Here is a 22,441-nt window from a genome sequence, read left to right as displayed (position 1 = left end):
TAAGTGAGCCATGATGTATTATTGTGTATCCCTTGCCTTTTTGCCCTTAGGTATGATTTCAGTAACAGAAAGACAAAGTGCAGACGAAATCCTTACGCAGCAAGCTTAGCTGGAGCCTGTCAGTCTGTGTCAAACTCCCCTGGCTACTTGAGTCTCTTAATCATTGAGCTCTTCTGCTGAGTGTTACATCCAGTGTTTAGTGTTAAAATCAAGTGAGCTATAAAAGGTGTAGGGGGGAAGAATCATCTTGGTGCTTCAAATTTTTTCAAGTCAAAATAGACTACCACCTTGTACAAAATAGCCCTGTAGAGCTACAAACCAGTTGAGCCAAAGGCTCTTTTTTTTCTTTTCACTTTCAGATGCTTTCCTCTTTTTTTGCTGGTAAGCTCAGCAGGGAGAACTTTTGGTGATAATTTTTGTACATGCCTTACAGACTCTGGAGGTTTTAATGAAAGAACTGTTACTGAAGAATTGAAATATAATTGTTGTTCTTGGGTCCGGGGGTTAACTGGTTTTTGAAATGAAGTGGAAGCGATCCAACTTTGAAAAATCACACTCGTCTGATTCTGCTTGCTCCATGTGCTTGATACAAGCAACTTCCAGAGGCCACAACAATATATGTGTGTGAACTCATTTGTATCCCAGGAGGATTTCTGCGAATAGGTTTGTGGAGGATTGCAGCCAGAGAGAGTTTGAAGGGCTGAGGGAATAAGCAGTCCATTAACTTTGTGAATTCATACAGTTTTCTCTGTGCACTTCTTAAAACAGGGATCCAGAATAGCCACTCTCCATGGACCAGTTTGATGCCCACTTGACATTGTATGATATTAGCTGTTGTAAATTTACTTGCCGCAACTGCAACAAGATTGGGAGTACACTATAAATCAGGGCAGGGTGAGAGAGAAAGGTATTAAATTCAAAACACAGCATGTAGAAAGGTATAATCAGGTGCAATCAGGAGCATGCTTATAACGTACTCCTAATTTTTTCTTTGGGAAAGAATTAGGAGCTTGCTTTGAAATTTGGCATCACCGTTTCACAAACCCAGCACCTGACACCAGAGGATGGACAGATGGGCACTTTTTTTTTCAACTATATCGCAGGCAACATGGGCAGGCCATAGGCCCTATAGGCCAGCAGTCCCATGCCTTGTTAGGGTTGATTTATGTATTATATAAATATTATTATATTTATTTATATTATATATATATTTCCTATGTAAAGATCTGTGCAATAGAGACAGTCTTTGTTTTTGGATTATACATTTGTCACATTGAGTTAGGAATATTCTATATTAAATTGTCTGGCTTAGGTTGCAATCCTATACACGCTTCCTTGGGAGTAAATATTGAACCCAATATGGCTTACTTCACTTGTCGAGTCCCATTTGAGGGAGTTTAGTTAGAGACTTTTTGTGAACCCTGAAGGATAAGGGCTCCCTAGAACACTGCAGGGACATCACAACATAGTTAACTATTAAGGCTTGGTCTTCAGCTGCATGTGCTTTCCTCTTTATTCAACTTATTTTGGTCACAGGAAAGATGATTAAGGAAGCTTTTATTTATTTTGGGAGGAGGAATATATCTTTGAATTATTACCTATAAAATTGTTTGGCTGGCAGTCCTTGCAGTATCAGCAATTTCACGGAAGCAAAATAACTCATCTAGATGTCAAAAGTCTTAACTTTTTCCCTGCTTTTTTCCTAATAAGTCTTAAGAACTACAGATGTCCTAATAGGATCTTGCAAAAGAAGCTATGGATCTATAGGGAAGGTGTTCTTAATTTGTGAACCTGTATATGATGGCAGGGGGTGGGGAGGCTTAGCCATAGAATGAGATAACTAAAGGCCAGGAGATGTGGTGATTCTGAGATAGAAATTGGACAAAGTAATATGGGAGAAACCCAGAAAGGCACTGTGTGTGTGTGTGTGTGTGTGTGTGTGTGTGTGGTAGCCATGCAGGTGTTCTTCCAGCTTATTTGTTGCTCTGGCTGTGAAGATGCACCATTTTCACCGATAGCCTCCACCCACTACATTTCAACAGTATATGGTACCACACCAAATAGGTGGGCTGAAACTCCCTTCTTCAGTGTCCCTTATCATGGGCTCTATGCTACTTTTGAATCAATGCCCAAAAATTGCAAGGGTCGACTCACTTTCTGTATGTTGCTATTTGAGGATCTGAATAAATTTATAAATTGATGAAATTAGTAGAATTCAATCAAATTGAAAGTGCAAGCAGAAAGTGAGTATATTTATCTGTTAGCCCTTGGTGTTTTTTCAAAAGTACCCTAGACTCCATGTTAAAAGGGCACAGAAGAAAGAATTTCAGCACACCTATGGGGTGTGATGTGATAAACTGTAATGATCTTGGGTGTGAGTTAGGCAAGCAAAAGATGAACGTGTATAATCTGTTGTTGCTGCCATAAAAGAATTCCTCTTATATTGGCCTTTACAATTGATATCAAACTTGCACAACTGCTGCTAGAATTCTGACAGTTTTTTAGCTTTTGCAATGGGATTTTTGAAAGCAACATTGTGGAATAACCTTGTTGCAGGCAAGATTGGTGGCAAAACAACAAAAGAGAGATATATTTCTGTAGTAAGCAGTTTTGTTTTTGATTGTCAGGTGTCTAGCAGAATGGACAATTTCAAACAACCCTCATATTTATGTGAATTACAAGTTAAAGCATAAAAAAAATGCTTCCTTTGATAGAGCTTCCGGGGTGGGGGTGGGGAGTATTGCTGCTCTTCATTTTATCCTGTGGTTCATCCTCACTCCAAATTATTGGCTTATCGGTACAAAGACTGACATTTTTACCAACCTGATTTCATATCATGTTGGCAGATAAATCAGGCCCCACACTTAGATAAGTGTAGAAAATGTAAATGTAGATGTAATGCAGAATTATCTAATTAGGCATACATATCTCAGTAATATAATATCTAGACCATGTTTCTGAACAGAAAGCATGTTATAGAAGCCTTGGCATTTTGAGGATGATTTTAAATAGAGGATTTTCTTTTTTCCCCTTTTCAATTCTGGGTTCACATAAAACATAAACTGCCCATAAACCAGCAGTTTCTCTGTAGATGATGTTACAATCAGTAAGTGGGGTTCCAACATTTAAGCTGCTAACACTTTCTAACATTATTTGGAGACTTTCTATTTTTAGGTATACAGGCCTGCTATCACTTTTATTACAAGTTATCATAATCAGCAAAGGGTTGCTTTTGCTGCCATATTGATTAACAGATGGTTGGTGTGGCCTTGGCAAAAATCTTAATTCAGACTATGGTAGCGCCTCTAACTTCCTTTTCATAGAAAACTTTTTAATTGCTAATATAAACTAAAAATGAATGGTCATCGTTAATCAGGTCAAGGATTGTGGCTGCTGAATGTCACATCAAAAGTCCATCTTATCTAAGAAGAATGCAAAGTTAAAATCAACTTAGTTTGTCTGTTTTAATGGAAGCACACTATTCCAATTTCTATCATATATGCCTCCTTTCCCCCATTATTTTCTCCCTTCGGCTATTTATTTTCTTTGGTGCTTTTGCAGAAGTCACACCACATGTTTAGTGTGTGTTTCATCTGGTTCTCTGACCTTTCATTCCAATTAAAAATTGGAGAAAAGTTCTGGTTGTTGTTGTGGCACAGAATGCTCCATGCACACTTTTATTCCCCTATAATGAAATCTCCCTTGATCACTTCTCTTCAAAAGCTGCAAAGGGCATAGGAGGGCACTTCTTTCACAGCCCCTTTCTGCAGTGTTCAGATTGAGCAGGGGGACATTGTGGAACACCACTGAGAGTCGAAAATGAACAAATGCCTTAGTTTAAGCAAGGGGACTATTTGTTGTCAGTCTGTCACATGATCTCTCTCTCTCTCCCCCCCCCCCCCCCAATCTACCTAGTGCTTTAAGATGAGTTCACCACTGGCATGTAAATTTATTACTATTCACTCAGACTGGCACTAGTCCCTGGGATCTTGGGCAGCCTCAAGTTTCATTTGTTGTTGATGTTGTAGATTGAACTGGAGATCTGAATCCTTAGTTGTCAAGTAATTTACTGGTTGATTACTTGTTGTGTTCCGTGTTTGGCAAACCCACTTTCCTATAGTGATCTACTTACTGGAAAGCTCAGCCTCCATTCTCCTACACATCTCATTTTAGATAAAAGGTCCATGACATTTCAAGAATGGATTCAGGAATAGTTTGGGGGTTGGGGTCTGAACATAAGAAGAGCCCTGCTGGATCAGACCAAAGGCCTATCTTAAAATGTCTTCCCTGCTTGTAATTATTTAATTTGTCATTATTGATGGCAGTGATTTGTGTTTGCTGGTTTGTTGATACTATCTTGAAATACTGTATGTAAAATGTACTCTTTATTTAGTTTGCCAAATTTTTATCCCACCCTTCCTTCTAAAGGAGCATAGGGGTGGCAAAACTTTGGATTTTGTTAAATTGTTGTTATTTATAGGATGATGTCATTAAACCAGAATCCAGCAGTGACCAGGACACTTGAGTTGCAGGCTGCTGTATCAATGGCTATGGGGCCAGGCTGGGCTCTTGGCTCTCAGCCTGGTGTTGGTAACCAGGAGACGGCTGAACCACAAACCACAGCAGCAACAGGGTGTGTTTAATGGGAGCTAGAACCATCACAGTTGCCTTCCACCATGCCTGAGGAAATTAGTACCTCAGCTAAGCAGCAGTCCCCCAGGCAAGAGACTGTGGAGCACAGGAAAAGCACTCCATATCCAGGTCTGAGGTCTTGCAGAGGTTCCAGAAATGGGATGAAGACTAGGGGAGTAGACCTGAAGACAGAGGCTCAAAAGGCATCAGTTTGATTCCCAGCCTCTTGAAATCCTATTCCGAACTAGGAGCTGTTTGTGGTATTGCAACAATTATGGTGCCCTTTTCCATAGGCTTCATTGTGGAATCAGAACAGGATATCTAGCAGTGCGTATTTTCTTGTCATTCCTGTGGGTTATAAACAGTAATGTAGGAAGCTGATATACACATTTAAAAAGTCTAGTCTAGCATTCTGTTCCCACAGTGGCCAGGCATCTACTTACAAGAAGGCATCCCATCTTACGCTGCTACCTCAATCCCAGCTCATTTTGTTCAGCATTTCTGTTCCTTGGCAGCTTCTTCCACCCCCTTGGCATCATAGCTCCCTCACTCTTCAGTTCACCAGCTTGTACTTGCCACCACAATTTCTCTATTCTGGTGTTTATCGGCCTGGGTAACATCTGGGGAAGCATGAAACCTGAGCAATAATTCAAGCCTGCTTGAGATGGGAACAAAAAGCACTTTACTTCCTGCTATACCATTCAAGGACCTAGATCCAGGGTGAGTATGGAGATGCAGGGAGCTTAACATTATAAGTCTGCATGGCATCTTTGAGTGTGCAAGACAGAGAAAATTGAAAGCTAGAGGTTTCTTTCTACAGAAAGCAGATGGACAGAAGAAGCGTGTTAGTAATGGAGACAGCATCTTTTGAGTGCCATGGGAATGCTTTCATCAACTTTACTTGAAATGGCTGAAATCTTTAGATTAGCATGGCTCTGGAAAGATGGCCTCTAAGTGCTGCAGAAAACACACTAAACCAGTTATGGCTTTCCTAAATTTAGCTATACTGTGCAGTCGCCTGAAAGACTAGCTTTTCCTCTTACCTCTTCACAGGTCACCTAGGCAGCAGTATTCCTTTCAGTTTGGTATGTTACCTTCTTGAAACTGATCAATCCTCACACAACCCATTTGTGTTTATAAGCAAACCTTCTGACAACTTTATCATCCTCCTTTCGTATTCTGTGCAGGAGTGCAAGTATTTCAAGGTTCATTATTTACCATCTACTGTATTTTAAATAATGCTATAGTCATGCAGCAGGTATGTTCCAGCTGCCAACTGAAAGGTTCTTGAAGCAAAGCCAGGATACAGAGTGCTGTGAAGTACACTTGATTGATGAAAGCCTTGACAGAGCCAGCTTCTCCTTTCCTGTTCCTCCTGAGATGTATTCATGGGATGTTTCCCTGCTGTACAGAGTAGTCCAATTAGCTGTACATTGCTTGCAGTAGTCATATCATTTGTCATGCTAATCGGATTCCTCGTAAAAAGCTATTAATTACTTGTTCCTGTACTATATGAACATAGATGCAATTACTTGTGATTTTGCACGCTGGAATGCTGTTTTTCCACAGTTCTCCTTGAGCTTACTGAGCACAGGCTTGCAAATGTGGTTGCCGGAAGTGGTCAAAAATCTTCTAGGTGACTGTATGCCTGGGTGTCCTGTATACTAGAACACAGGAAGTTGTCTTATACTGAGTGAGACGATTGGACCATTTAGCTCAGTACTGTCCGCTCTGACTTTTAATGACAGCAGTACCTCAAGTTTCAGACTGAGGCCTCTTCAAACCTTATCTGGAGAGTGACCCTTCCGTATGCAAAGCAGATGCTCTACCCACAGACCTTCCCCCAGTCAGATGCATGGGATATAAGCATGCTGCTGTTGTTGGAAAATATGGTTGGCATTTATCAATAATAATAACAATTTAGGAACCCATCTTGGACATTTTGTAGGGGAAAGAAATGAATGATTTTGAGACTTAAAAGAAATAACTCCACTGGAAGTGGTGATGATTGATGTTAGCATGAATTGAATATCTTAAATAATCATTTTTTAATGTAATCAACAGATGAAAAATCAGAAGGTTTTTTGTATCGTTCTCTAATATATATTTTTCTTTTTTCTTTTTCTTTATTATTTTATTTCTCTCATTCACTTTTCTCTGTTTTATTTCCCTTTTTGGGGGGGGTCTCCTTTGTTTTTCTTCTTTTTTCTCTTTTCTTTGTAGTCCTATGACTGGGGCCTTTATTAAGGGCCAGAGACTGTATAATCATGGGGGGGAGGGTTGATAGAGGACCCTGGGTGAGAGACAGAGAATGTTGGTCTCCCAGCGTGAGAAGCTGGGAGGAGAAAGGAAAGATCCCAGGTGAGAGCTGGGATGAACTGCTATCTTCTGTGGGTGGGAAGGGCTAAGAATTACTTTAAAGAGAGGACTCTGTATTCTACTTAGAATTTTTGTAGCAGCTACTTTATTGTATTATGAAAAACTTTAATAAAAATCTCATTACCAGCAAAATAGCATCAGCACCAACCAACCACATTTTATGGAGCATCAATAATAAAAACATAAAAAGTATAATAACAACAGAATAATAATAATAATAATAATAATAATAATAATAATAATAATGTTCTCCCACCCCACTCCACAGCTTTAGCAAGCCATAGATTATTTAATAGTGAAAGGCCTAGGTAAAGAGGAATGTTTTTGCCTAGTGCCTAATGACATGTAATGACAGTGCTAGGTGAGCATCTCTGGGGAGAGCATTCCACAGTTGGGGAGCTACCATAGAAAAGGACTGTTCTCGTGTTGCCACCCTCTGAATCTCTCAGGTAGGAGAAGGTCCTCAGATGACAAAGTGCAGGTTCTGACTCAGTTTATATGAGGAGAGGCAGTCTTTAAGGTATTGAGGTCGTGAGCTGTGTATGGCTTTATAGGTCAACACTAGGACTTTGAATCAGGCCTGGAAACTAATTGGCAGCCAGTGCAGTCGAGCCAGGATTAGTGTTATATTTTCAAACCATCTTGTTCTATTGAGCTGTCTGGCCATTGAATTTTGCACCAGCTGAAGTTTCCAAACCATCTTCAGAGTCAGCCCCATATACAACACATAGCAGTAATCCAAAGCATTAAAAACCCCCACATGATTTGAGGTTATATATTTCAGCTATTAACAGCACACTTCTTCACCATTCTTTTGTAGTATATATGAGAAAATCCTTCTGTTGCAGACTTTGTGGTACTCTAATTAATACCCTCTTTTTCTGCTGTGTGTTCAATCTCTTAGTGCTAGTTTCAACAAGAGCATAGACACATTCTTGTTCTTCAGTTTCTTTCTGTATATGAAGGTTTTTCAGGTAGAACTATAGCTCATTAGAAAAAGTAATACATTTTCTAAAAAAAGATTAAAGTGTGACTGAAACTGCACTTAATTTTAAAACTTACAGTGTGTGTGTGTGTGTGTGTGTGTGTGTGTGTGTGTGTGAGAGAGAGAGAGAGAGAGAGAGAGAGAGAGAGACATAACCTTTAATCAACTCAGTAGTCTGTTTCATATATACACAAAAAACCCCAATTCTAATGTATGAATTCCCGTTTTAGGGAAGTTTTTGATGTTCGATGTTTCATCATGTTTTTAATATTCTGTTGGGAGCCGCCCAGAGTGACTGGGGCGCAACCTTGTCAGATGAGCAGCATACAAATAAAATTATTATTATTATTATTATTATTATTATTATTATTATTATTATTATTACTACTACTACTACTACTACTACTACTACTACAACTACTACTACTACAAAATGATAACATTCTTCAACATATAAAATAAAAGTAAAATGCTATCAAAAATTAATAAGATATAACAAAAGCTAATATTTATAAAACTGTACTCCACAAAGGTCAGTATTGCACTCCTCTGAGGTCTGCAGGATAGGCTGCTGTCTAGCACCAGCCCTGGGGAGGACAGCTGGGTAGACATGGGTTTGTCATGTTTTGATAAAAGATTCCTCACCCCACCCCCAAGAAGGAAGAGAGGTTTCTACCAGGGGTTGTGTTTAACCTGGCCTATAGAAGAAACTGCTGAGAAGTCCTTAATGGCTGCATGGTTTTATTTAAAGTGAATTTGGGCAGTTGGGGTGGGGACAGAGAAAACTATGTCCAACTTATTTGGGTAGAGTTTTTAATGACACAAAATGATAAAGACTACTTTATCCTGATGCAGTAGTTAAGATAAGGAAGTGTTAAGAAGTCTATACAGTGGTACCTCTGGTTACGACCTTAATTCGTTCTGGAGGTCCATTCTTAACCTGAAACCGTTCTTAACCTGAGGTACCACTTTAGCTAATGGGGCCTCCCGCTGGTGCCATGCGATTTCTGTTCTCATCCTGAGGTAAAGTTCTTAACCCAAGGTACTACTTCGGGTTAGCCGAGTCTGTAACCCGAGGTGTTTGTAACCTTCCTGGAGGTTTTGAGTTGAAGGGTTGATTTAGAATTCTGAACTCAGATTTTTTGGGGGGGGTAGGGGGAATATTATTATTATTATTATTATTATTATTATTATTATTATTATTATTATTATTATTTATACCCCGCTCTCCCTGGTCAGAACCAGGCTCAGGGTGGCTAACACCAGTAAAATTACAGTAAAAACATAATAGGGGAAAAATTGCTGCAGTGCGTAGCAAGAGTGAGGGAAAGCGTATTAAAAAAAATAATCACTGGAGAATATGCCTAAATATTAGTATACAAATATTTGTTTCTTAATTCCTTCAAGGCAAACTATCACCTTTCTCCTGTGTTTGTGGTCTGCTTTATTGCATATATAGTATTTTTGTTGGAGGTGACATGAATAACAGCTGCCAAAACTTATTGTTGACTGTGAAACAAGGTCTGTTTTGAAAAACAGACAGTTTAATAAACAACAAGTTTTAACAGGGAAGTATGTGTTCCTAAAATCCCATTACCACTTACAGCTGACAATCTTAGATGGGGAGTTTTTTCCTATCAAGTTCTTTCTCTAAAAGAATGAATATCAATTGTCAGTAAACACACAGAAAATAGTTAAAGGCTCAGACAAGTTTCTGGTAATTACTGTAAAGCAGATTTATGTTTTCCTGGATAACCACTTTTTACATTCTCATATCCATATTGCTGTATTGCTTTATTATTATAGCATTTGCTGTGCTGATAGCAATAAGTTGAGTTGTGGGATCCTGGAAGAGAAGTTAATGATGGACAGAGAAGAGCAGAAATGTTGAGATTATTACACATAAGCCTGATTCAGATGAATGCTTGCAACTTCATAAAATATGAATTATGAAACCATGAGCAAGTGTTGGGGCCGAGGTCTCCTACTACCCCCTTGTATGCCAATTTTGGCATGAAGATCATGGCTCTTTTTAAGCCAAATTTGCCTATTCTGTCTGAATCAGGGAGCTCTTGTTTAATGTCATCTAACAAACCAGAAAAATCCAAAGCCACAATGTTGGCACAGGAAGAGAGGGCCCTTTGTTCAGTCCCTTGTTCGTGAATCTCTAAATTCAAAGCATTCTTAAAAAAATTCAACACCATATATGGCTCAATGCCTGTGATCAGGAACTAATCTTAAAGGGAAAAACAAACAAACAGTTCAGGTTCTGATTGGGTGTATGATCACAAAATGTGATGATATGCATGTGGAGTTATTAAATGGTGAGAATGGAATAAACCCTCAGGAACTAATCTAGTCCCCTCCCTCTGTATGCTGTTTTTGTTTTTAGTTGTTGGTAGTTTTTTTTTTTTTTTTTTTTTATTAGGGACACGGGTGGCGCTGTGGGTAAAAGCCTCAGCGCCTAGGACTTGCCGATCGAAAGGTCAGCGGTTCGAATCCCCGCAGCGGGGTGCGCTCCCGTCGTTCAGTCCCAGCGCCTGCCAACCTAGCAGTTCGAAAGCACCTCTGGGTGCAAGTAGATAAATAGGGACCGCTCACCAGCGGGAAGGTAAACGGCGTTTCCGTGTGCTGTGCTGGCTCGCCAGATGCAGCTTGTCATGCTGGCCACGTGACCCGGAAGTGTCTGTGGACAGTGCTGGCTCCCGGCCTATAGAGTGAGATGAGTGCACAACCCTAGAGTCTGTCAAGACTGGCCCGTACGGGCAGGGGTACCTTTACCTTTTTTAGTTTGTTTTTTAATTTTCCTTGTGCTTTTTTACATGTTCCTTTTGAATCATTTGTCAGGATACAAATAAAAACAAAATGTTGACAACAGACCCAGAAAGCTTTTCTGCCTTTCCATAGAGGAAGCCATTTTAAGAGAAGTGCGCACACCAGGCAGCCTGGAGTGGGAAGAGCAAAGAATTACAATTTTGAAGTATTTGTGCTGCAACGTTTAATCATGAGAATTTAAGCCATTTATGGAGAAACTCCAAAATGCTGGGGGGTGTTTTAGATGGGGCTACCCCTTTTATCTGATTGTTCTCTCAGGCGGAATGTAACACCAAGCCTCCACCCACAAGGAGGTGAGGCATGTTTTGCCTCAATCTCAATCTAACCATCCCAGGTGATTTTGAGCAAGCTGCCTAACACATAGAATCTTCAGAAGAAGAATTCGACCTAGGCTGGCAAAAGAAGCGGGAAGCTCAAAAAGCATCTATAAAGCACCACTTTGAATTATATTGAATTATAAAGCATCAAAATGAATTATATTGCTGGACTAGGTAGAGGGCGCTGCCTTGGCAGCCAGCGGGCAGCTTAACTCTTTAAAGAAAGAAAACTTTTGCTAACTAAGTATGCTGCATATCTCACAAGTTAAAAGAGCTCCTTACCACAAGAGATTTACCGTATATACTGTATTTTTCCATGTATAATACAGTGGTACTTCGGGTTAAGTACTTAATTCGTTCCGGAGGTCCGTTCTTAACCTGAAACTGTTTTTAACCTGAAGCACCACTTTAGCTAATGGGGCCTCCTGCTGCTGCCGTGCCGCCAGAGCACGATTTCTGTTCTCATCCTGAAGCAAAATTCTTAACCCGAGGTACTATTTCTGGGTTAGCGGAGTCTGTAACCTGAAGCGTATGTAACCTGAAGCGTATGTAACCCGAGGTACCACTGTATGATATTTCCCCCAAATTTTTTAAGTTTAAAATTGGGGGTCGTCTTATACACAGACTGTTGCAATTAAATATATAAATAAATACACACCGCCATCCATATTCTTCCCCCCCAGCCTCCCCTCACTATTGGCCTCATGACAAACCCTGGTCTGATACTCTCCCCGCCCCCCCCCAGCAGCCTCCACTCTGGACATTGTCCCTTCCACCCGGTTCCCTCAGCTGCCCCCTGGCTACCCAGACCCCCCATTTCCCAAGCACACTCCCTCAGGCAGCTCTGGCAGTCGCAGCTCTTCAATCAGCATTCACATCTGCCGGCGCTTGTGGAGTAAATACGGTACACACTGTATATATCGAGACAAAAGTGCAACACACAGGCGGGAGAACTGGAGCTGCAGCTACAGTGGCGTTACACTGAGATGACAGGAGCAGCCGCCATTACACAGATTGCCTCACTGTTTGATGTTTAAATATATGGTACTAAATATACAGGTGTTTTGAATATTTTATAAAATATCAATATTTATTTTATTTTTTAATTTGGGGCTCAAAAAATAGGAGTCGTCTTATACATGGGGGCGTCTTATACATGGAAAAACACGGCACTTAATGAATCTTATAAGCACAGGATGAGTGAAAGACACAGATTTAAAATTTCAGTGGCCCCTTATATGGCATTTGAAACATGGAATGGTGTTAAGTATTGAAGGGGATCTTGTTCCCCTTCTAAACAATTCTCAAAAGTAGTTTTCACCATGGCAGCATATGCCGCTACACTCCATTAGATGCTTACTATTACCGTTGTTCTTGACGCAAACTGCATTGTTTGCCTCCATGCTGCCATATGCAACAACAATTCAATAATGAATAATGGATGATACTGGAGAAATAAAGATACTCAGATTAAATGTCAACAGGTTAAATTCTCCTGTTAAAAGATGCAGGGTAGAAATGTCACTCAAGAGGGGAAAACCACTGATTATATGCTTGCAAGAGACACACTGCAAAAGACAATTAGATGCGCTCCTGTGCCTGAAAGGCCTTGCCATCTAGATCTCTTCAACAGGATTATCATCTCTCCTCTTGTTCCTATCTGCTCTCATCCATCATTTAGAGAAGCGGGAAATAGCCTGGACTGGAGTGGATGGGTACAAGCTGGTTTATATAGACCGTGAGATCTTTCTGAGAAAGGCATCTCCTTACAGAGAGAGCAGATCTTGGCCAAACTTCCTACCCTTAATTGTTCTTGATTTCACTTTAGCCGATTGATGAGCTTCTTACCAAACTCTGAAGTTGCACCTCAAGCAAATAGAAAACTGAATGAAATAGAAAGCATTGTTATTAGTACTCCACCATCCTCTAGCGCAGAGGTTTTCAACCTGTTTGAGTCCACAGCTCCCTTGACCAACTATATTCTCCCTGCAGCTCCCCTGTAGAAAGTTTGCAGCATGGCCCTATACCTATTTACTCAGATTTCTTCAGCTGAGTTGCATGAGGTTCACTCTTACCATACAACAGTTTGCAGCCTTTTTTAAAGTCAATTGTAGGAAGCAATAAATAAATAAATAAATAAATAAATAAATAAATAAATAAATAAATAAATACATACATACATTTTGCAATCCACAAGAGCTCCTTGCAAGACAGAAGGTGGATGGAGGGGTCGGACAGCAGTTTGCGCCAAGCAGGGGCTTTTTTTGGAAACACCTGCCGTATTATGTGGCAATGGTCCTGTCAGCCTGTTTTCCTCTGTTCACAATAGTCATGCCAGAATCTGATTCCCCTAATTGCATGTTTTGGTGGTGCAAAGTGGTCCCACTTGCCATTTTGGAGCTCTTGATCTCCAAATATTTCCATCATTTGGTAATTAAATAAATTCATAATTTTAATTATAGCTTTAGTTTTTAGATGAATCCAGCCAGGCTGGCAGCAGTGGGTGCTGATGGTGTAGGTTATGAGTACTATATGAGGAGATACTTTTCTGTAGGTGCCCCTTTCTCCAATATTAGATTTGATGACCTGGGCCTTTCCTGTAGTAGCACCCTATTTAGGTGAGGCTTCCTCCAGAAATATTTGGTGCCATTTCTTCTGTTTTCATGGTACCAAGTTAAAACTTTCACTCTACCAAGCCTTTGATGGATAAATGTTTTTGCTAGTCTTGCTGCTTTTCACTTTTTATATGACATTTCTTTGATTTTTTGTGATATTTGGATCTGATGGTTCTGTTGGTTGAAAACTGCCTTGAAGACTGAAGAGCAGGAACATGGAGTATGACTCTCTTTAACTAAATGAATAAAGATAATTTTGTTGGCTGCTATAAAGTTTAGAAATGGCAAGATGTCGATGTCTCTGTACGAGCAGATGTTAATACAGCTTGATTTTAAAAAGAAAAACCTCACTCTGATAGAAAATGTGTCATTTTTAGGAATATGAATCAGGTTAACTTTGAATATTTAAAATTTTGACGTGTGAGCTTTTAACAATTCAGTTTGGGGCTAGTTTTATTTTTTTTTACCAAGGTATTGTTTTAAAAGGCCCTTAGCAGGATACCCTAAGGACTGCCTGATCCCTTATAGTCCTGCCTGATCATGGAAAGTCATACTTAGTGGTCCCTCATGACTAATACACATCATGAACCTTCTGTTCAGTATTGTGGGAGCAATTTTTTGGAACTCCCTTCCAAGTGAGGTCCAACAGGCCTGCTTGGTGTTGATTTTCCGGCACCTACTGAAGACTCTTTTAAGAACATAAGAAGGGCCTGCTGGATAAAGCCAGTGGTCCAACTAGTCCAGCATCCAGTTCTCACTGGCCAACCAGATGCCTACGGGTAACCTGCAAGCAGGAGTTGAACAAAAAAGCACTCTCCATTTGTGGATTTCAGCAAACTGCTATGCAGAAGCATTCCTGCCTCCAACTTTTTTAGGCAGAGCATAGCCACCATTTATTACCACAGGCATTTTAACTGAAGTCTAATTCTATCATTTTAACCAATTTCTACCTTAACAGTGTGTAACGTATTTCTTGTACTCCGCTTCCAGACTATTCTAGTTAACTAATATATATAAATTGTTTAAATAAACAGGCGTCGTGTAAGATCTAAGTGGAACCAAAAGACAGTACTCTGGCAGCTGCATCTGGTGATGCTGGGACAGAGTTGACGCTGGGGAACCTTCAGTTTGTAAAGCATGCATTCCAGCACCGAGAAGAAACCGGTGTTTTTTAAAAATGCCATTAATTCAAATATTTTTTTTTTGTAATATGGAGCTGTGTAGAGAGGTTTCAGTCTTCAAAACGCACGTTCTTGGCTGATAGTCACATCTGGGAGAGGCTTTCACAGCATGAGAATTCGTTGAAGATCCTTTCACTGCTTCTCCAAGCATGAAGTGTCATTTTGCAAGAGGTGGCAGAGATCACTGCTTTAATAACTATTGTTAATTCATGTCACTGGAAAACCTGCTGCAGAGCCACACTTGCAAACATGCTTGTGCTTGCTTAAGAGGCACTGTTTGAATTAAATTCTTTATTTTCACCCCAGGAATAATAAACTATATCTACAGTTTTCAAATCAGCATTATGAGAATTGTGACAGTTTTGTTTATGGCCCATTTTTAGTACCAGATGCAGTAGGTGCTGTTTGGGGCATCAGTTCATCCTCTTCCGTGAGCATTGCATTGCTTCTCCTTGCCCACCAGGAATCATAGTATGTTGTAAATAAAATAATATTCCTAATAGAAACAAGTTTGCCATTAAAACACCTTGGCACTGAGAATGGTAAAAAGGTAAAGGTACCCCTGCCCGTACGGGCCAGTCGTGTCCGACTCTAGGGTTGTGCACCCATCTCACTTAAGAGGCCGGGGGCCAGCGCTGTCCGGAGACACTTCCGGGTCACGTGGCCAGCGTGACGAAGCTGCTCTGGTGAGCCAGAGCCGCACACGGAAACGCCGTTTACCTTCCCGCTAGTAAGCGGCCCCTATTTATCTACTTGCACTTAGGGGTGCTTTCGAACTGCTAGGTGGGCAGGAGCTGGGACCGAAAGACGGGAGCTCACCCTGCCGCGGGGATTCAAACCGCCGACCATGCGATCGGCAAGCCCTAGGCGCTGAGGTTTTACCCACAGCGCCACCCGCGTCCCCTGAGAATGGTAGTAAGTGGCAATAGGTCTCCTGCATGCATTTATAAGGATAGGAAGCTCCCTTATATTAGACCATTCATTCCTCTAGCTCACTGTTTGTCTATGTTGACTGGCAGTGGCTCTCCAGGGCTTCAAACAAGGGCTGATTCCCAGCCCTACCTAGAGATGCTGGGGATCTTTTTGTATGCAAACCAGTTCCTCTAATGCTGAGCAAGTCCTCTACAGCACTTCCCCTATTCAGAAGTCTTCAGTATTTTTAACATATGTATATAGATGTTATTGTAAGAAAGTACCTACTCATACTAGAGAGGCCTTCACTAGATGTCAGAAGCTGAAGGCTCATGACCAACTTGTCCTGCTGAGAGGTGCCATTGACCCTCTAATATCTAACCCAGAGGCAAAAGTGAGGCAGGGAAAATGGAATTTTGTGGAAAACAAACTTGCCTGAGAGGCTGCTCTATGTTTACATGGTGTAATATAGAATAGCTGCACGTTAATGAAACTGAGCAATCCTGTTTGTTACTACAGTGGTACCTCGGGTTACATATGCTTCAGGTTACGCACACTTCAGGTTACAGACTCCGCTAACCCAGAAATAGTACCTCGGGTTAAGAACTTTGCTTCAGGATGAGAACAGAAATTGTGCTCTGGCGGCGCGGCGGCAGCAGGAGGACCCATAGGCTAAAGTGGTGCTTCAGGTTAAGAACAGTTTCAGGTTAAGAACGGACCTCCGGAACGAATTAAGTACTTAACCTGAGGTACCGCTGTATAACAAATAGTACAGTGTGTACCCCCAGCAGCAAGGTAGGCACAATTGTTTTCCTTAGCACATATATTTGGGGAGGCACATCTTCAAGAGAACACCGGAGATACATCAGGTTGTCATTGTTAGGATATTGATGTTCCGTTCCACCTAAACAGATGTGTGGAGCTGTTGTATGTCACATGTCTGTTAAATTTCAATTCAGTAGGTAAGGACATGACATGTTAAGACTGAATCTTCAGTTGAACTTATAAAGTATCCATGTCCAAAGACGGGGCAACATGAACCTTCATGCACAATGGAAGTCTTTGGCAGAACAGGGAGTAGAACCCTATTGAAGAATTCTCCTTCCTGCAAGTTTACAGTCATGTGAAAATCAGAGTTGGGTCACCCTCACAGTCACATTCCTGCTTCTCCACACCTGGGAGCACATCAGTAGAGGAGAGTTTACAAGTATAAGCTTCCTCTGCGATTCTTACTCAACAAGTATAAGTTTCCCCTGTGATGTGGAACCAGGTGCTGTAATTCATTTGGGGGGGGGGAGCTTATATGCCCCCATGCATAGACAATCAGAGCATGATAGTGGGGGGTGCCCCACTCTCCCGTTCATTTGAGGGGGAACAGCCATATTAGGTGATAGAAATTGACGGTTCCTATTAAGATACAGTGGTACCTCAGGTTAAGTACTTAATTCGTTCCGGAGGTCCGTACTTAACTTGAAACTGTTCTTAACCTGAAGCACCACTTTAGCTAATGGGGCCTCCTGCTGCTGCCGTGCCGCCGGAGCCCGATTTCTGTTCTTATCCTGAAGCAAAGTTCTTAACCTGAAGCACTATTTCTGGGTTACCGAAGTCTGTAACCTGAAGCGTATGTAACCCAAGGTGCCACTGTACATGTAATTCTGGCTAAGATGCCCATTTCTTAACTGGTGAAAATAATTGTCCTGAATGTAACAGTAAAATTTGGACAGAGTTTGCAATTCTGGTTTGAAGGGCAAACACAAACCATTGTTGGCAGCTTGGATGGAATGGGAAGTGATAGTTCGGTGCTGAAGAGAAAGTAGTTCATTGAACCTATGCAATTGAGAGTAGAGGGGAAAAGGGAGTATGTGAGGCCCTAAGATGCTTTAGAAGATTAAATACTAAGACTGTTGTATTTTAAATCCACTGACATTTTCTTTATGTGTTCCCTTTCTAATAAATATGTGCTTTAAATACTTGACTAATTCTTGGCAATATATGATGTTCAACCATTCACATGACCAACCCTGTGCTTCGTGACAGTAATTGGCTTCCTGAAAAGGAAAAACAAAACATGCTATCAGAGCACTGTCTTCTTCTCTCTCCTATAAAGCAAAATAAAAGTTTGATACATATATATATTCGATTCTTAGGTTTTGTATGTGGAGTGAAAAATGAACAGCATGTATTTTACACACTGTGTGGGAGAAACGCTATTTAAATGGTGCCTGAGCTACTAAACATAACACTAACATCGGATCACTGGATCTAATCCAGTTTATTTTAAAAGGTCATACTGAAGAACTAAGCCATCTGTCCAGTGTAGAACTGAAAGGCATTTAAAGTGTTGCCTTTCTGCATTCTCTTTGGGGACAAGTTTATATGTGAGAAAGAGGGGGAGAGATGCCATGTTACCTGTTTACAAAGCTGCAGCTTCTGAAATAGTCCTTAACTTTTAATTCCTGATCTTTCTCTGTACTACTCCCAGCCCTCCACAAAATGAATTGGTGGATTCTACACTTTGGCCAAATATAAGCCTTCTGAAGCACCTTCTGCCTGCTAGGTGGTGCCATTCACGTAAAAGCTATCCTATCAGGTATTTTTAAGCTAGATAGATACATAGGGCATCCAGTTCTGCTCTGCATTAATGGAGGCAGCCCCCATGACAGCGGGAGATCGTTGGCGAAGGAAAAACAAGGATGATAGAGGGTAATTATCCTTGCAAATTCCCCCCAGGGACGTGGGGAAAGGACTTCACTCACGGTACTTGGCTCTCACTCTGGCATGGAATGCGGGGGGCAGGGAGGCGCTGAGTGCAAAAGCACTTCACCTGCTGAAAACCCTCCAATGCTGCTATTAAGAAGCAGAGGTTCTGCTGTTATTTAGAGCTTAATTGGACTAAAATACAGGCATTTGCTAGAAGAGATGAGATCACAAACTGCGGAACAAACCAACTGCAAGGACTTTATGTGAACTTCAGAAAAGACTTCATTCAGAGCAAAGGGCAGTGAGGGGGAAAGGAGCCTACAGTTTCTTTGTTTAAAGTTTTATTCTCTACATTTATGATTCGGCAACCCTCCTCTGAATGTTAGTTCAAATTATATTTGTACAAGCAAGGATGGAAGAAATTGGATTATAAATATGGAATATAACATCAAACGGAACTGATGGGTAAAAAGGGGGGGAAGCTCTATTTTGCAAAAGGTTTACGATGGAAACTTAGAGCTGACTCTTCCCCATCCTTTATTATTTACGAAGTGAACTGAATAACGCTAAGAGGACTTGGAATTTAATTTAATTGGAAGTATAATTGCTCATATATCTTCAGTTGGAAGGAAGGATGAAAGGGGTCTGTCAACTGCCAAGGAACTGATAAGGTTCTTTATAAAGTCATCTGCATTTCGACAGACTACTCTTCTTCCCAGGAAAAATGGTGACAACAGGTAGTATTTACTGGGACAGGGTGATTTTTACAGCTGTTGTTAAAGTTGCAAAACAATGAAGCACAGGACAGAGTGATTGAGAAATCTCTGGAACAACAATGGGATATCAACTCCGCCCAAGGCATGATGGATAACAGCAACAACCGGGAGAAAGAAAGACACAACATCTTACAAGGACAGGGAGAAACACCATGGACAAAATAATTGCCCCACACAGGAAGAACAAGGATATAGTCACTTGTAGTTTTATAAATCATTTAATGTGTCATCATGAATAGAAGTTATTAATATTGCAGTTGTTGTATGAGGGATTATTATTATGACTGGAATGTAATTGAAATTAATAAGATTTTGGAATGGAGAAATAAAGAAAATCATCAAATCTAGCACACCGGGGGCCACTTTATATAAATTATATAATTCAGTATTTGAACAATTGGTATTAATAATTGTATTATAAATTGGTCTTGTTATGAGGCTATTATTGGACTGTAATTGAAAACTAATAAAAATTATTATTAAAATTAGATAGATAGAGATGATAGATAGATAGATAGATAGATAGATAGATAGATAGAGACAGACACACTGCTTGAAAAACTGGTGACTTCTGCAAAAATTCTTCACCTTGCTAAGTATGATTTTAATTATTTTAATGGCAAAATTTAAGAATTAAAGCATGGGTTATAATACTAAGATGTAATCTTGGGATCCTCTAGGCTTCTGAAGGAGTTAGCTGGCTGGTTGGCTAGCCGGCTGCCTTCCTGTGAATTTTGTGATTAATGGAGTGTTATGATAGCAGGATAAACTTGCCAGCCCTTAAAATGAACACTAAATTAGGGCCAAAAATGTGTATGTTTCCTGGCACAGCATTCCTGGAGGATTACTGTATTGGGAAAGATACCCACAAGTCTTCTCATCTCTTCATTTTATTTTACACCTTTTAACTAGGAGTTAGATTACTAGGAGCTGATTGGGCAGGTGCTAAAATAGTCTGTTGAGGAGCATTGCTGTATGTGCACAATGATAATTTGTGTGTCAAGGCATGTAGCTCAGAAAGATGAGACACACTGTTCCCATCCATTACTGGGCCAAATGTTTTACTTGGAATTTTGATTCAAGGGCCAATCCAGATAACTTAAATGTGTATACAGGCAACAGCTAAATAATGTGTGTCTGAATGATGCACATGAGCACAGTGCCAAACCTGGAAGTGACCTTAAAAATGTCACTAAACAGGGCGGAATGGAGGCGGGGTGGGGACGGGGAAGGCCACACTTATATGTAGTCCGCCAATGTGCAGGGCCCGGGAACAGAACCCCTGCACAAAGCAAAGTGATCATTGACTGTACATTAAAAAATGTCTTACACATGGCAATACAGTTGTCCATGGGCTGTACCCACTGTTGGACCAATTCAGAGTAGACCATTTTAGAAATAAATTTAAAAAGACACAGGGCCTGTTAGTTTCAGTGGGTCTACAGTGAGTAGAACTAAGTTGAATATAACCCCTGTTTTGAAAGCAGCTTTACAAGCAGGTTTGACCACAAGATTGCTTAGAGAATCTTGATTGGTCAGAACAGCATATGGTGGGGGTGGCTTTCAGAGATGCACATCATGAAGAGCTGCCACTTTTGTTGGTTTCTACATAGGAACTACAGGTGTGCAGTAGCATATCACAATTTAGAAGAGCAGTGCTAAAGAACAGAGAGGGAATATGAGAAGAAAGGGGCTATAAGGAATGTTCCAGGGAAGGAGAGGAAAGAATATTTGTGCTTTTTTATTTCATGTGGTACAGGCAAAACCTAAAAAGTAGCTGGCAAAGTAAAAAAAATGTGTTGGGAATTTGTATGACTCAGTTAAAAAAATGCAAGGGTATTGATGAGAGGATCTTGATAGAGCTGTTAAAGAGTAGAGATAGCTTTCATTTATGCACCCATGTACAAAGCTACATTCTCAGTTTAGACTTTTCGTCTTTTTCTTTTTTAATGCTTGTGATCATTTTTTAGGTACGTTGATGATGTGATCAACCGCATTGATAGAATGTTTCCTGAAATGTCCATCCACTTATCAAGGCCAAATGGGACCTCTGCAATGTTACTGGTATGTTAAAGTTTTATACAAGCAAAAGTGGTGGTGCACACACACAAAAATGCAAGTTCCTGGTTGGGAGATGGAGAAAGCATGTGCTTTAAAAAAATCTTAACTACTAATAATTGATCAGAAGATGCTGGCAAAAGCTTAAAAGTCATCTGTCAGGGTAAAGGTTCAGATTTAGGTCAATGGTCTATCTAGCCTAGCATCCTGTTCTCAAAATGGCCAGTGGGAAACTTGCTAGCACTTCAAGAGCACAACAGTGATCTCCTCATCTGCAATTCCAGTAGAGCATCACCATTGTGGCTAGCAGGCATTGATAGCCTTTTCCTGCATGAACTTGTCTAATCCTCTTCTAAAGATGTGTGATGTGGTGGCCAACACTACTCTTGCAGGTGGAAATTTCATAGTTTAACTTTGTGAAGAAGTACTTTCTCTGGTCTGTACTTAATCTTTCAATATTTGGGTTCCTTGGAGGACACTGAGTTCTAGTATCCTTCCTAACTACCGTATTTTCCCATGTATAACACACTTTTTTTGCTAAATTTTGTTCGTCAAAAAATTCAGGGTTTTATATATGGAAAAATATGTCCACTGATTTCCTTGATCTTTCCGCAGCTGCCATGAAAGCTTTTGCTACCAGAGATAAGCGTTGCCTATTTCTCTCCCCGCCCCCACCTCCAGTAACACGTACCACTCCTTCTTGTGCACGCACAGGTGCCAGGTCGCCAGACTGCGCCACGCTGCACCACAAACCATGTAAGGTTAAGGGCACCAAGTGGAGCACTGCAAGGAAAGTGCATCCAGGGCCTTCTCTTCACAGCTGCATAGGGAGACTTCAGGCTCTCCAGCAGTAAAGCGCAGTGTCCCGTCAGTGCTGAGCAACAGGGGCTGCGATCGGCACCAAAAGCTGAACAACTTTAGGGTGATCGCCCCCCAAAAGCTGAGCAACTTCTTAATTTCTCAGCTTTGGGTTCAAAAAAATAGGAGGAGTCTTATACATGGGGGCGTCTTATACATGGAAAAATACTGTACTTTCTCCACAACATGACTA

The 22,441-nt window shown here is 40.7% G+C and overlaps 1 protein-coding gene across 4 annotated transcripts in view; it reads left to right on the top strand.

Annotated features, from left to right (window-relative positions):
• The window catches only part of MED27 (mediator complex subunit 27), a 174,111-nt gene that overhangs the window by 92,009 nt on the left and 59,661 nt on the right, over nucleotides 1-22,441 (top strand). For 3 of the 4 annotated variants that reach the window (XM_028715861.2, XM_028715862.2, XM_028715863.2), the window contains exon 4: nucleotides 21,303-21,396. The exons of the other annotated variant lie outside the window; for it this stretch is intronic. In XM_028715861.2, coding sequence (XP_028571694.1) covers nucleotides 21,303-21,396 — 94 coding nt within the window. The remainder of the gene's footprint in view (nucleotides 1-21,302; nucleotides 21,397-22,441) is intronic. 4 annotated transcript variants of the gene reach the window in all.

This window comes from Podarcis muralis, chromosome Z (assembly GCF_964188315.1).
Source record: "Podarcis muralis chromosome Z, rPodMur119.hap1.1, whole genome shotgun sequence".
NCBI lineage: Eukaryota > Metazoa > Chordata > Lepidosauria > Squamata > Lacertidae > Podarcis > Podarcis muralis.
This window is presented reverse-complemented; position numbering and strand designations above follow the sequence as displayed.